Genomic DNA, 14,611 nt, shown 5'->3' with positions numbered 1-14,611 from the left:
CTTTGCAAATCAAACGAACAAACAACATTACAAATTCAAAATCAATCTAAAACTAGTTTTCTCTATTAGGAATTAAAAAACATTATAAATTCAAAACGTAAAAAAAAAAAAAAAAAATTTAGAAAAGAAGAGAAGAAGAAAATAAGAAGAAAAGAGGAGAAAGCAAGGAGACTAGGGACTCGGCGACGACGTGGGAAAAGAAGAAGAGAAGAATAAAAGAAGAGAAATCAGGGAGTCCAGAAAAGAAGAAGAAAAGAATAGAAATCAGGGAGTCTAGGGACTAGGGAGTAGCCGAGTAGTGGGCCAGTGAACACGCAGCGTGAGAAAAGAATTAGGTTTTTAATTTTTAATTATTTACATTTTTTTTAATATATATATATAAACCGGATACCGGTTACCCAATTTTGAACCGTTTTCTAAAACCATATAACCAGTAATCACAACTGGGGTACTTGGTTATCTGGATATTGGGTTGCAGTTATTTTCGATTTTTTGATTATCCGGTTAGCAGTTATTGGCGGTTATTAACCGCCCCGCCTGTACACCCCAACCGCCAGTGGCTCGACCGGGGGATCCACACCACTAGTGATGTCACAGGTTGTGGCCACCATCTGTACATGACTGCGCTGGTCGCTTTGGCCAAGTACCATCTCTATGCCATATGGTCAAGTTTATATAAAAATGTGTACGTACCCTAGATTCTGCGCAACTTTTATCCATGGTGCTACGACCCACAACAATTTATAAAGAATCAATTGAGAACTCAAATTTAGCTCATGATGAACGATAAAGGACAATGCAGCAATAAATCATTATTTATAAAATGTTAGGCTTTTTACAACATAATTTTATAAAATACATGAGTATAAAAAATGCATAGTTTATATATAAAATAATCATGTTTGATGGCAAAACATTTTAGCTATCCCATGGGTGATTACTTACCTTGAATGCTCATTTCCAACCTTGGGCATACCAAAATGGTCAAACTTCTCTTCTTTACAAGTCATACTCTAATATTAGTCAAAATGTTAAGTAAAACCCTAATTTCGCACTTAAAACCCTAATAATGCATGCCCATAACGATATCATTCCTTGGGGACCATTCGATTGTTACAAAACGTTTCATCGTTCCATGAGACCGTTTGATCGTTATGCCACAAAATGTGTTTTTTTCCCATTAAAACGTACCATAACTTAATCTATCTTTTATGTAAGACTAGTAGAGATTACAACACTCCTAAAGTATTCATCATGCATAAACGATCAAAACAACCATAATCACAATCACCACTTTAAAACTCCAAAGGTCATAACTATCAAGAAACCGTCCTGACGATATGAGAACTGTCTTGACGGTTAGACAATCTTAACAGTTTGAAAATCGTCCTAAAAGTGAAACCGTTCCGACAATGGAAAATCGTCCAAATGGTGAGACCTTCCCAACGGTTTGACTTGAAGAATATTTTAAAAGTCTACGTTTTAGGTTTTTAGTTCGGATTTTGGTTTAGAAATGTGACTAATGGTATAATACCTTGCATATGAGGGAGACAACGAGTGCCCTAACAACTATATTGAGGAACTCTACGAGCTTCCTGAGTAAATTCTCATGTGAAATCTCGAACTAAGATTTTCGAGCACAAATATTTTGTTATGAGCTGTACATCTTTGTAATGCCATGAATATTTGTGATTCAATGACATGAGCTTATTTTACAAGCATGATGATATGGATTTTTATCATGGGATGATTGGGTTATTGTTACTGCTTTATTTACATGCATATGATAATATGGACCTATAATTGTATGTCATGGTCACTATTGTAAAATGTTGTGCGACTTTGTGAAAATGAACATGTGTCATGACATGCTAGTTATATAGACTTGACTTTGTGGTCAAAGAGATGTCTGTGAGTTCTGTCCTAGATTTCGAGGGCTATCGTGACTAGTGCAACACGTAAAGTGGAATCACTCGTACTCGCATCACTAGTTAGGTGGACAACCCAGGGTGAGATCGGTCGGCCAACTAGGGAATGACTTACTATGTGCAATCCAAGGCACCAAAATTGTACCTTAAGTCCCACGGGACGAGCAAACCCTACCGCGAAAAGGGTTCAATGCACCAATAGGCCATAACGAATAGAGTTATGACTCCTTAAAATATCTATAATTATCTAAGGCATCATCATGATTTTCTATCTTGTTTCAAAGATGATAAACTATTGCATGTGATGTTTTACTTTTACTTGCAGCACTAAAAAAAGGTTTATATCATTACCATGTTTACAAGGGTTTGTTACTCACTAACTCGTGGACTTACCGTTCGTGCGTTTCTACCTATAAAATATCTATGCTTTATAGTTGACTGGTTCAGATTATGGTGCACTAGGGCCTGTCGGAGGGACAAAACATGCCTGACTATGTCCGTTACCTATTTGGTGTGGTTGAGGGAGTTGCCTACCTACATGAACATAACGAGGAGCTTGAATTGGCCTGACTGAGATTTTTGTATTGGTGGTATAGATACTTCATTGTGGGATGCTGAGGGTTTTGTGTATAATGCATGATATTTATGATGTTTTGATGTATCCCTGGCTTCTAGACTTAATGTATATCATTTGATGACTTAGACATGATATTCGATCTATGACCGTGACGTTGGATTTTGAGATATTATTAAGCTATGATTATGATTTTATAATTTATATCATGGTTTAGTGGCTGCTTTGCTGGTTATTAATTGTGACCTAGTTTTGTGACTATTGTGGTTGTAAAAAAAGAAAAAGGATATACATTGCCACTACATAGTTATATGATGTTTGAGGAGTTGTGGTAGTAACCCTTAGGATCTTTTACTTGTTAAATGAGTTCGGGGACTCTGCTAGTGACACTTCAAGGCTATTTACTAGTTAAATACCTTGGGGGCGTCAAATATTCAATGTTCTATTCCACTATTACAACCAAACTAGGAAATATGAATAGTTATCCATTTCCAGTAATAATTATTCATTTTTCCAATGAAATAGTCATTTTGGGCATCAAACGTGCACTAAGTCTTTGTTATCTAGTTTGAAGAGGAGGTATGAGAGTGGATTTGTTATTGGGGGACGTGTAAGCGAGAGTAGATATTACATGTGATTAGTGTACTACGTGTCCAAGTTAGTTAATGTTAGAGTCTAGGGATAATGATCCACAAGCTAATGTGAGAGAGCTTCTATGAGACGCAAATACCCAAATATATTTTGGTTTGTCTAGCCACCTACTCGTGCAGGTAAGTCTTATATGAGCTCTTTCAATTAGTTGCCCAAATTGAATAGCTAATTACTAACAATTTGGGCAGCTAATTGCTGTGGATCCCAATCCAGAATCTAGTCAGTTTCCTTTTCTTGCATTTAAGTGTCTTTGGTTAACAAAAGAGCTAAGAGATTCTATATTCTATTTTTACTAGAGGACTCGACTCTCTCAAAGTAGCTAGCCAATCTTCTCTTTCTTCTTCTTTTCAAAATAATTGTTCAAAGAGATTCTTCGTGGTAATTGACACTATAACCCTAGTTAGACTCTAAAAGTAAAGGATAAATTTTTCCTAAAAGAATAAAAACCTACTATGGGGGTTTGGAGGATTGTGCAAGGTGAGTTTTAACCCAAATAGAGGAAAGGGTGTTGGTGAGGTGAGTTATTGGTTCTGATTCTAGTTGATGTGAACGATGGAGGAGAAAAGTTTGGCGTGAGGAATGGAAGATTTTATTTTTTATTTTTTGTCAAGTAAGGGCAGCGGGAAGATTAGTGGAATGTATTCGAGGAAAAATTTAGAGAATGTATAATTTTTTCAGGACTTTTTTATTTATTTATTTTCCTTAAAGAGAATTTTATTTTTATTTGATATATTAAACTCGTAAAACATGCTTTCGGTTTTGTCACATAATGAAAAGTGGACAAGGATCCTCTCCATTTCAAATGAAAAATGGATAGCATTCATTTTATGGTCAATATTTAAATTTAGTACATCTAACGGTGTACATGATTCTATATTATTTATTTTTTTAAAAAGACGTGCTAATTAGAGGTGTACATGTGGATGCGGTTATTTGCAATATCCACGAATGCATCTGCAAGATACGGATATTTCTTTTAGATATCTGCATCTGCATCATATTTTTACTAACCATATCTGTATAGTTATTATTCGCTATTCGCATATTAGGTAATATCATTTTTGACCTATTTTAATTTTTTGGGCCTTCTTTGGGTCTCTATTAGGGATTATGTTAAACAATTTTAAAAATAAATTAAGCCGATTTTTAGTATTTTGGGCTTGTTATACTTTTTTAATTTAATTTAATTTTAATCCTTGGTCTTTTGAAAATACATTGAATTCACATTACTTTTGTCTTTTTGCCTGAGTGTTCCACGAGAAAGTAACACATCCAACTAAACCAATGTAAACGTAACTTATACCTAATCCAAAACGACGTCATTTTTGTATTAAACACTAAAACGATGTTGTTTGGTGAATTTATAAAATATAATATATATTATATGTAAAGGGTATGTAGATGTGTTCAATAACCGCATCTATATACCCTAAAACCACTATCCCATCCGCCTATGCAGATAATCATTTTTGCTAACCGCACCTGCATTTGTGGATAGCAAATAGTTGCAGATAGCGATCTGGTCGCATGTACACCCCTAGTGCTAACATCGATATTGTGCACACTGTTAGATGCACCAACTTTAAATCCTGATCATAAAATGAAAACTAATCCTATTTCATAAAAATCATATAATATATGACGGGAGTCTATTCATAATGAGTGATAACAGAAGGAATGTCAATGACAAAATTAAAAATTTAGAGAGTACAATGTTGACATAGTTGGAACAGCCATGTCAACATTGTAGGATACTTGCGGAAAAAAAATGTTTCTTGCATTACTCATTTGAAATAGATGTCCATAGCAGAGTGGTAGTTGGAAATTGGTTGTGCCTATTATAGTAACAAAAATTAGCCATTAGATCAACACTCGTAAAAAGAAAACACCAATTGCTGATTTTTATTGTTACGACATCCGATTATATAACGGTTATAAAAGAGTATATTACATAGAATTATTATAATTATTATATACTCGCAACTACATATGGGGGATGAGGCAATCACACGTGAATCCAAAAGCAGCATGACAATAACACCTCCATGTGCGAGGAATTTGAGCTTAATGTTTATGTCTGACGTGTCTTCAATGCAGCCGCACAGTGATTTAATCCATAAATAATCAACGGTCCATATATATAGATATATATAATGTAGATTGTAGGCTACTGATTTACACAAGCACATAGGATTGCCAAATGGTCTCGCCTACCCGACCAATCAATGACACGTTTACCAAAAAAGAAAAAATCAGATGAGAAGCAGCTGAACCTCCCCAACCAGAGAGTGACCTAACATTCACCCTTAATTCTTTTCTCATTCTTTAATCTTTATGTATGGGAATAAATAAAGAATATGCTGTTCCAATATAAGCTAGTCCTTGTAAGGGATTATGTTTCAAATTTGACAAGCATGCTTTTATAATTATTTTTTTAAATTTGAGAAAATTTAAATAGTTAATTGTGAAAGACTATTTATGGGACTCACCTGACTATATAAGTAGTTGGACAACCTAATTTTTATTTGGTCAAGTGGGCCCCATATGTGGTTTCTCGTAAGGGTAGTGATTCACTACCACTTAAATATACAACTTTTCACCACCTTGTCTATGTGGCAAGGTGGTCCCCCACTTTAATTTATTTTTAAAAAATAAAAAAACTCAAAAAGTAGTGGGGGACCACCTTGCCACATAGACAAGGTGGTGAAAAGTTGTATATTTAGGTGGCATTGAATCATTATTCTTCTCGTAATCACCTACCCGAATTCTCTCAAATTCGAGCAAATAATTGTAGAGGATATTAATCCTTCAAATTTAAAGCTGAAATTCATATATGGTTATACTAAACTCATTTCAAGCTTCATTAATCTTTCTACAAAATACAATCCAATTACGATTAAATATTTGAAAAAGTACATGTACTCTCTCAAACTAAAGGTGTATTTGGCATTGTGATTTCGTAGATAAAAAAATGCAACTTTAAATTATATCGCAGAATATGAATCGTTTGGTATTGTGTTTTCAAATCGTGGGCAAGCAGATGATTTTTGAAAACGCACAATTTTAAAAAGCTAAACTTTGATTTTAAATGTTAAAATGCAATTTTGCCAAATACTTAACTACGTTTTTAAAAATTATGTTTTCAAATCGCACATTTTGAAATCGCAAACCCAAACAAATTATAACACTAAATTTGTAATGTTTTCCGAATAAAAAATTCCATCAATATTTCCCTTAACTATTAAAAATTTGTAATTATACCCCTTTTGTCCTATAAAAAGTCAAAAATGTCCTTCAAATTTTTTCAACAAAACAAAAATACTCCTAAAAATTTGGAAAAAAAAAAAAAAGTGTCTTGCGAAGACCTTATAAGGTGGCGGTGGGGTGTGGGTCTATCACCGCTATTTTTAAGAAAAAAAAAATTATTAAGGGTATTTTTATCATTCGGGGAACATTGATGAAACTTGTCCGGAAAAATAATGTTTATTGAAGTGACAATTATTATTTTTTTTTGGCGTAAATTCTTCTTGAAGTGAGAAAGTTGAGTACTACAATTTGTTTTCGTTTCTTTTACTAAAGTTTTCTTCTTTGGTAACCACCAGAAATTAATCCAAGTCTTGGTTACTTTAAATTTAAACCAAAGTTTGTAACTTAAATTCTTAAAATAGAGCCAATATAGAGAATTATTAAAAGAAAAAGAAAAAGAAAAAGAAAAACAGAAAAGAGAATATGCACAAAATCAAACAATAATAGCAACAAATTTAACCATCGAATTTATCAGATGATCCTGCACGTACATTTAATTATACTTGAAGCTGCAGGAGCTAATTAAGCTGAGAATAAATGGTTTGGCATGCACAGTTGGAAAAGTTCTTAATTAATTAATCACTCAATTGACCATTCCATTTAGCGTATCTAAGTGCACAACACATTACCTAAATTACAAGATATCTAATGAAAAGTAACCAAAAATTATATATGGGGACTGTTTTTGTCATGGTTTGTTCGTTGCTTAGTTGATAACTTTAAAAGCAATCCCATTAATTCAATACTCCACGCATCGTGTATATATATACTGTGCGTTTGGCATTGTGATTTCAAACTAAATTGTAGAAACTGTATCGTTTAGAAATGCATTTTAAAAAAATTGTAATTTAAAAATGAAAAAAACCATGCATTTCAAATCGCAGGCAGGGGGTGTGCACGATTTTAAAGGCCAAACTGCAATTTTACAGAATGCTTATGGTGGGTTTGAGATTGTAATTTCGTAGATAAGAAGTCCGATTTTAAACCAAATTGTAAAAAATTAATCGTTTGAGAATTGCTTTTTAAAAAAATTGCAATTTAAGAATGCATAAAACTGCATTTTCAACTCACAGTCAAGGGGGTATTTTTTGAAAACGCAGAATTTTAAAGGCTAACCTGCCATTTTAAAGGTTAAACTGAGATTTTGTCAAACGCTTAATTGGGTTTTAAATTTTTTTTTCAAATTACACATTTTATAATCGTTATTTTAAAATCGTACTATTTAAAATCACAAATTCAAACAGACTCATTATGTAATACTATACATCACTCTTTTATCCGTCAATCACCTCAAAACTTGTGTGGCGTGGTCCCATCAAGAGCGGACCCACGTTTATGGTGGGAGGGACGAGTGTCCCCCCAAGGATTTTTAAAACTCCTTAAAAAAATTACTGATAAGTCCTTCATAGTTCACTTTTTGTCTCCCCACCCCCAAATAATTTTTTTTGCCCCTTAAAGGACGGTAGCTTTTAACAATGCACAAAAAAAAAAAAAATAAAAAAAAAAATATATATATATATATATATATATATTGAAAAGTCAAATATATAACAATAAAATTACATTTCTTTTCACGCTTGCACAAAACGTGCAGCTTTTCACACCGCACAAGCTGCACAAGACGTGCAGCTGTGCGGTGTGTAAAGAAAGGTAATAGCATGCCTTCCTTTTTTTTCTTTTTCTTTTTGATCGTAGTATTAAAATAGCTTATGAATATAATAAAATGGTTAATTAAGAGAGAAACACTTATCTTTCACATTGCAAAAAGTTTTATTGTAAAAAAAATTCTCTTTCATTTCTTTCTTACCCTGTATGAAACAAGTTTCTTTTAAGGACGGACCTAACACAAGGCTTGGGGCTCGAGTCCTCCAAAAATTTAAAACATCAATAAAAAAATCTTTTTTTTTTTTTTTTTTTTTTTTTTTTTTTTTTTAATTTATTTAATGAAATACTCTCAAAAATTAATTTTGATAACCTAAATTTGTTTTTCTTTTTAGTTTGGTCCCCCCTCACTCAAAGTTCTAGTTCCGCCCCTGGTCCCTATAGCATTTGGTTCATGAATATTGGTAGCTATAGGTTGTTGGGGGATAATGAAGTGATGTATAGCATTACTTAAATGCTTAACTGTATTTTCAAATCGTAGTCGGGAGTGTGCACGATTTTAAAAGTTAAACTATGCATAATTTTAAAGATTAAACAACAATATATTTTTAAAAAATTATTAAAACCGTAAACCCGAACGGACATCTAACCAGCTTGGTGGTTGTGGGTTAGATTATGGGTCTCTAATTAATCTTGCTTTCTATGTTTGACCAGACAAAGGCTGCAACTAATTTGAAGCTGCTAACCAACCATTTATGCTAGCTACACCTGCACGGTGGCCAACCCTAAATAAACAGAGAGTCTTTATATGTGGCAGTTGGTAGTTGTGTAACAACAACACTAAGCAATAACTCAGAGAGAGAGAGAGAGAGAGAGGGAGAGGTCACTACAATTTCATTTCATATTAAGGCTTTGAAACAACCTTATTGTTGTTTGTGGTGACTGTAAAGACGATGAGTTTCGTTTGCAAGAGGAAAGCGAAAGAGGCAATGGATCAAACACACCCAGCTGATGGCACCAAGAAGAACAAGAACAAGAAGAAGGATCATGATCATCATGGCCATGGGGACCGTGGAAGAGCGAAACGGCGCGCTCTGGTATCGTTCTGGGAGTTACCGGAGTACATGAAGGACAACGAGTTCATACTAAATTACTACAGAGCCAACTGGCCTCTCAAGGAAGCTCTCTTCAGTATATTTCGTTGGCATAACGAAACGCTCAACGTTTGGACGTACGTTAAATTAAATTAAGTTGAATTTAATATTTATGGGTTAATTTGCTTGTTAATTACTTGTTGTTTTTGTATTTACAGGCATTTGATTGGGTTTATTTTGTTTTTGGGATTGACTGTGGCGAATTTGATGGAAGTGCCTCAGGTTGTGGATCTTCTTGGCTTCTTCACCAGGTTTGTTTATTTGTTGAAATCCCTCTTCTTCTTCTTCTTCTTCGTTTAATCATAATTTGGAATAAACAAATGTTTCAATTGAATCTTTGCTGGGAATATCCCCCCCACATATACAGACAAATTAATGATTATTTTATTAAATTTGGATTAAAAAAAGTTATCATCTATTTTCTGCTCACTAGAGAAGTTGGGCAATTATCAAATTAAGGCGCAGATACTTGAACTCTTCAGATGCTATAGGGAAATGTAAATCAAGCGGCTATTAGTCTTTGGTAGATCTCTAATAAGTGAAACACAAAAAACTTAGCCTAGTGCACTTTGTTTCAATTTGAAGCATATTTACTTAAGTCAATACATTGTTTGACAAAATAACTGAATGAAAAATGTTTAGATAGAAAAAGCATATATGAGCGTCTTCCTTATTTTTTGAGAGAACGACCATTTTTAACATGAGAAGCTCTTGAATATGGCCTCTGGATGCTTTTCATATGGTATAGATTAAAGTTGTCTGATCAATGGTGCAGTTCTTTTTCACGTAGTAGGCTTGTACATTTATTTTTCATGTAGTAGTACTGGACTGTTTGGATGGGATGAGATGATGTATTTTCCAAGACTTGGGTATTAATTAATGATATGCTCCCTCAATGGTTAAAAATTTGCCTATATCAAGTTGAAATCTCATTATACTCCCATGACTCTGTTCTTGCAGGTCTATGGCTTTTAGTGCAGAAACAAATGTTTCCCATAATTACAAAGATTTCGTCGTTGTAAGTTCCCTTATAACCAAATCGATCAAATCACTTGATGTTTATCTTTTTGGCTGATTTGAAACGACAGTATTGATATATAATTCAAATCTTCAATGCAGGATACCACAAGACTCGTCGATCTGAAGCACGTAACACCGCCGGAAATGGATATCACCCTGATCGGGATGGCCGCATCACGGTGGCCATTCTTCGTGTTCTTGAGCGGGTCTATGTTTTGCCTCCTCTCGAGCAGCATATGCCACCTCTTTTCATGCCACTCGCACCCATTAAATCTCTTCTTATTGCGAATAGACTACGTCGGAATCACCGTCATGATCATCACCTCCTTTTTCCCTCCAATCTACTACATATTCCACTGCGACCATCGCTGGCAATTCGTCTACCTTGGCGGCATAACGGTAATGGGCATGTTCACCATTGTTACAATGCTTTCGCCATCAATGTCGAGCGGGAAATATCGTGGTTTTCGAGCGTTGATATTCTCGGCATTGGGGTTGTTTGGAATCATCCCTGCAATCCACGCCGTTGTTGTCAACTGGGGCAATCCCCAGCGAAATGCTACACTAGCGTACGAGTTAGCCATGGCCGTATCTTATTTGACCGGAGCAGGTTTTTATGTTAGCCGGATTCCGGAGAGGTGGAAGCCGGGATGGTTTGATTTGGCAGGGCATAGTCATCAGATATTTCATGTTTTGGTGGTGATGGGTGCATTGGCTCACTACGGTGCCACGCTCCTAATCCTGGATTCGCAACACACTATGAATTGTTGAAGGGTTATGTAGTATTAATTCCAATTATAAAAGTGTGAATTTTTTTTTTATTAATTAGTAAATTTATTGGGGTTCATTTTTTTTTTTTTGGTGTAATTGTATCATCAAAATGTGACTGAATTTCTTCACTTGACTTATAATGAAGTTATATATATATATATACTGTTATAAATATCTATTTTTTTTTAATTATTTATTTATTTAATTATGAAAAGTGTGATATGTACAACTTTTAGGGATGTAAACGAAGCAAAGCTACTCGTGAGCTCGCTCGGGCTCGGCTCGATAAAGCTCGGCTCGTACGCGACTCGGTTATTAAATGAGCTACTCGTGGACACGAAACTATACTCGATTATTAAACGATACATACCCGTATAAAACCCGGCTCGCTCGTTTAAAGCTCGCGAACATACTCGTATAAGGGCTTGGCTCGCTTATTAGCCCGACTCGTATATATTTATTAATATACATATTTATTAATAAATATATGCATATATATTGATAAAAATAACTTGTTTAGTATATTACTTATTATTGTTATACAATATATAATTATTAGTTATATCTATAAATATCTATATAATATATAATTTAATTATAAAAGATAATTAATATGATTATATCTTATATGATCTAAGAGACTAAGACTTTAAGTCTAATAATTAAATATCTAATGATTGTTGAATTAACAATAAATTGTTAGTCATATGATTTAATAAAAATCTTAATACTTAATCGTATTATTCAAATAATTATATCATATACAATGACAATTAGGGATGTAATCGAGGCGAGCCGAGCCGAGTCGAGTTTGAAGATTTCAAGACTGGCTCATTTATGAGTCGAGCTTAAATAGTCGAGCTTGAATTCGAGCCGAGCTATAAATTGCATGTTCAAGCTCGGCTCGTTTAAAACTCGGGCAAGTTCGAGCTCAAGCTCGAGTTCGTTGAAAATGACATTCGAGCCGAGCCGGGTTACTGGACAAGCTCGGCTCAATTAGAGCTCGATGTAGACTATTAAATTTTTCAATGAGTAATCAAAGCAAAATTCAAGCCCAAGTTTATGAACAACCTCTATGCATTTATTAATAACAAAAATATATAATATGTAACTATGTAAGGCATATTATAAAATATAGTACATAACTATAGTTTATAAGTAACAAATTAACAATATGTTATTATATATAAGTAGAGAGTATAAACTATGGTATATGTATAACGTGAACAAATAGTAAGTCTAATATATTCTATATAACTAAGTAACTAAAGTATAAGTATTATATATAACTATTGTTAACCATGTGTGATGTGATATATGTGTTTATATAAATATATATGCTAACTATTTAATATTGTTATATACTAACTATTAATAACTTAATATGTTAATTTAACATACTAAATATTGTTATCAAAGTATTATAATTAATATGTAATACTATATATATTATACTATATTTACTATTCACTAATATATATGTAAGATATGAACGAGCTAACGAGTTGAACTAACGAGCCGGGCGAGCGATCTCGTCGAGCTTTAAACGAGCTGAGCTCGCGAGCCCTTATCGAGTTTTGTCGAGCGAGTCGGGTATGTATCACTTACTAATCGAGCGGGTTTCTACAGTAACGATCGAGTTTTTACAGTATCGAGCTCGAGTTCGGATCGGGCTAAACCGAGCGGGTATCGAGCAGGCTGTCGAATGGACTGGTTTATTTACATCCCTAATGACAATGTAATTGATATAATCTCAAATCAATTGATTAGCATTAAAATCAACAATGTGTTTCTTATAATCACAAATTAAGTATAATTATTAGAATTCATATCATTAGATTATATATATAGGTAGAGAAATCATAGCTCTTTTTATAAAATCATTCAGAAAAGGTTTACTCCGCAAGTACATATGATCATATGTATTATCACTAGAATTTATATGAAATGCTTATGATTTAACAATTTATATGATATTAAATCTTATGTGATATAGCACACTATATCTTTATTATATAATATAATAATGATATCAATAATTCTTATTTTCTATCATCGTATAATTAAGTGTGATACAAGTTCTAACAATGTACTATGATCTAACAACAATAGCTAGGTGATATGATCTAACAATTCATTTGATTAAATTTAAGTATGATCTAACAATTTATATGATATTAAATCTCATGTCATATGACACAATCGCACAATGTATAATGTAATAATGATATCAACAATACTTATTTTGTGTTATTGTATAATTAAGTGTAATCCAAAAACAATGTACTATAATCTAACAATTCATTTTATTAAATTTAAGTATGATCTAACAATTTATATGATATTAAATCTCATATCATATGACACAATGTATAATGTAATAATCATATGATCACGACATTCTTACAAATATTATTTCATATTTAACAAATGAATCACAAAGTCAAAATTATTTACTATACAACAACACTACCAATAGTAAAAACATCAAATTGAGGACATTTTCCTTTCAAGCCTTCAAAACTTTAACTATTATATATGCACCTTCTTTTATCATTTTTTTTTAATATATTCCACGATATTGATAGTATATTAATTAGCATTATATTCTGTTTAAGGGAGCCATTAGAAAGACGTTTCAGAAATTAAGAATTTTAATTCTAGATGCATGAAACTAATTTGAGTACCAATTAATTATATATAGAAGAAATGATGATGTGCATAAATGATAAATGTTAGATTTAAATCCAAATTTTTAAATCTGTGATTATGTGAATCATCCGAATTATATATATAAAAGATATCGACATTTCAGAAAATATGTGTCTGGAATCATTTCAGTAATAGATTGGTTTTACTTTTAAATAACTTGTACTGAGTTGTGCATTTCTTTAGGGCTTGTTCGTGTGTTCGATTTTTTTTTTTTGTATTATATTATATATATATATATATATATATATATTTTGTATTATATTTTATATTCTACTATGTGAATACCGAGAAAAAACTAATTTGTAAAAAGATGTTTGAAATATATGTTTGTGAGTTAGTTCTTTTTAAATTATGTTTGAAATATATAGATCTTTTTAAAAATTAGTTATTTTTTTCCTTTTTTTAATTTCCGTTTTTATTTTTTATTTTTAGTTTTTTCTTTATTTCTTCTTTAAATTTTCGTTTTTAAATTTTTTAATTTTTTAGTTTCTATTTTTAATCTTTGAGTTTTAGTTTTAGTTTTAGTGTGGTTTTTGCCACTTCTCACGCATGGCAGATAACTAGATAAGTGCAATTACCTCTTTGACGCATCGGGTGAAGCAAAGAAAAAAAATATGGTGTAGGCATGCTTTGATAAGCTCAGTCAATGGTATTAATTTTTTCTATAAGAAACCGTTGGATCAGAGAGGTTTTCATCCAATGGTTTTCTTTTGCCACTCTCACCTTAACATTTTGTAAGCATAACACACATAGCCAAGGCCTAGGAAAACGAGAAAAGCACTGCATGTTCGGTGAATTGTGCTTGTGGGAAAGTATTGGGTGTGGCAAACTTGTATCTGTACACTTCGATCTAACGGTCCAGATGGGAAAATGACGCATAAACGGTTCTTAGT

At 32.8% G+C, this 14,611-nt stretch overlaps 1 protein-coding gene across 1 annotated transcript; it reads left to right on the top strand.

The window, feature by feature from the left end:
• Positions 1-8,828: 8,828 nt before the first annotated feature.
• Positions 8,829-11,090, top strand: LOC133857281 (heptahelical transmembrane protein 1). Its single transcript, XM_062292487.1, has 4 exons — positions 8,829-9,292; positions 9,374-9,466; positions 10,176-10,233; positions 10,335-11,090. Exons 1-4 carry the CDS (start codon positions 9,015-9,017, stop codon positions 11,004-11,006), a joined length of 1,101 nt encoding a protein of 366 aa, XP_062148471.1. The 5' UTR covers positions 8,829-9,014; the 3' UTR covers positions 11,007-11,090.
• Positions 11,091-14,611: the final 3,521 nt, after the last annotated feature.

This window comes from Alnus glutinosa, chromosome 14, assembly GCF_958979055.1.
Source record: "Alnus glutinosa chromosome 14, dhAlnGlut1.1, whole genome shotgun sequence".
Lineage (NCBI taxonomy): Eukaryota > Viridiplantae > Streptophyta > Magnoliopsida > Fagales > Betulaceae > Alnus > Alnus glutinosa.
The sequence above is the reverse complement of the archived record's forward strand: the minus strand, read 5'-3'. Positions and strand labels throughout refer to the sequence as shown.

Excerpts from the sequence above, each read along its gene's own strand:
- LOC133857281 (XM_062292487.1), top strand. The coding sequence starts at position 9,015 with ATGAGTTTCGTTTGCAAGAGGAAAGCGAAAGAGGCAATGGATCAAACA. Across the intron at positions 9,293-9,373 it reads GAAACGCTCAACGTTTGGAC|GCATTTGATTGGGTTTATTT; the intron begins GTACGTTAAATT and ends TTGTATTTACAG. Across the intron at positions 10,234-10,334 it reads ATTACAAAGATTTCGTCGTT|GATACCACAAGACTCGTCGA; the intron begins GTAAGTTCCCTT and ends TCTTCAATGCAG.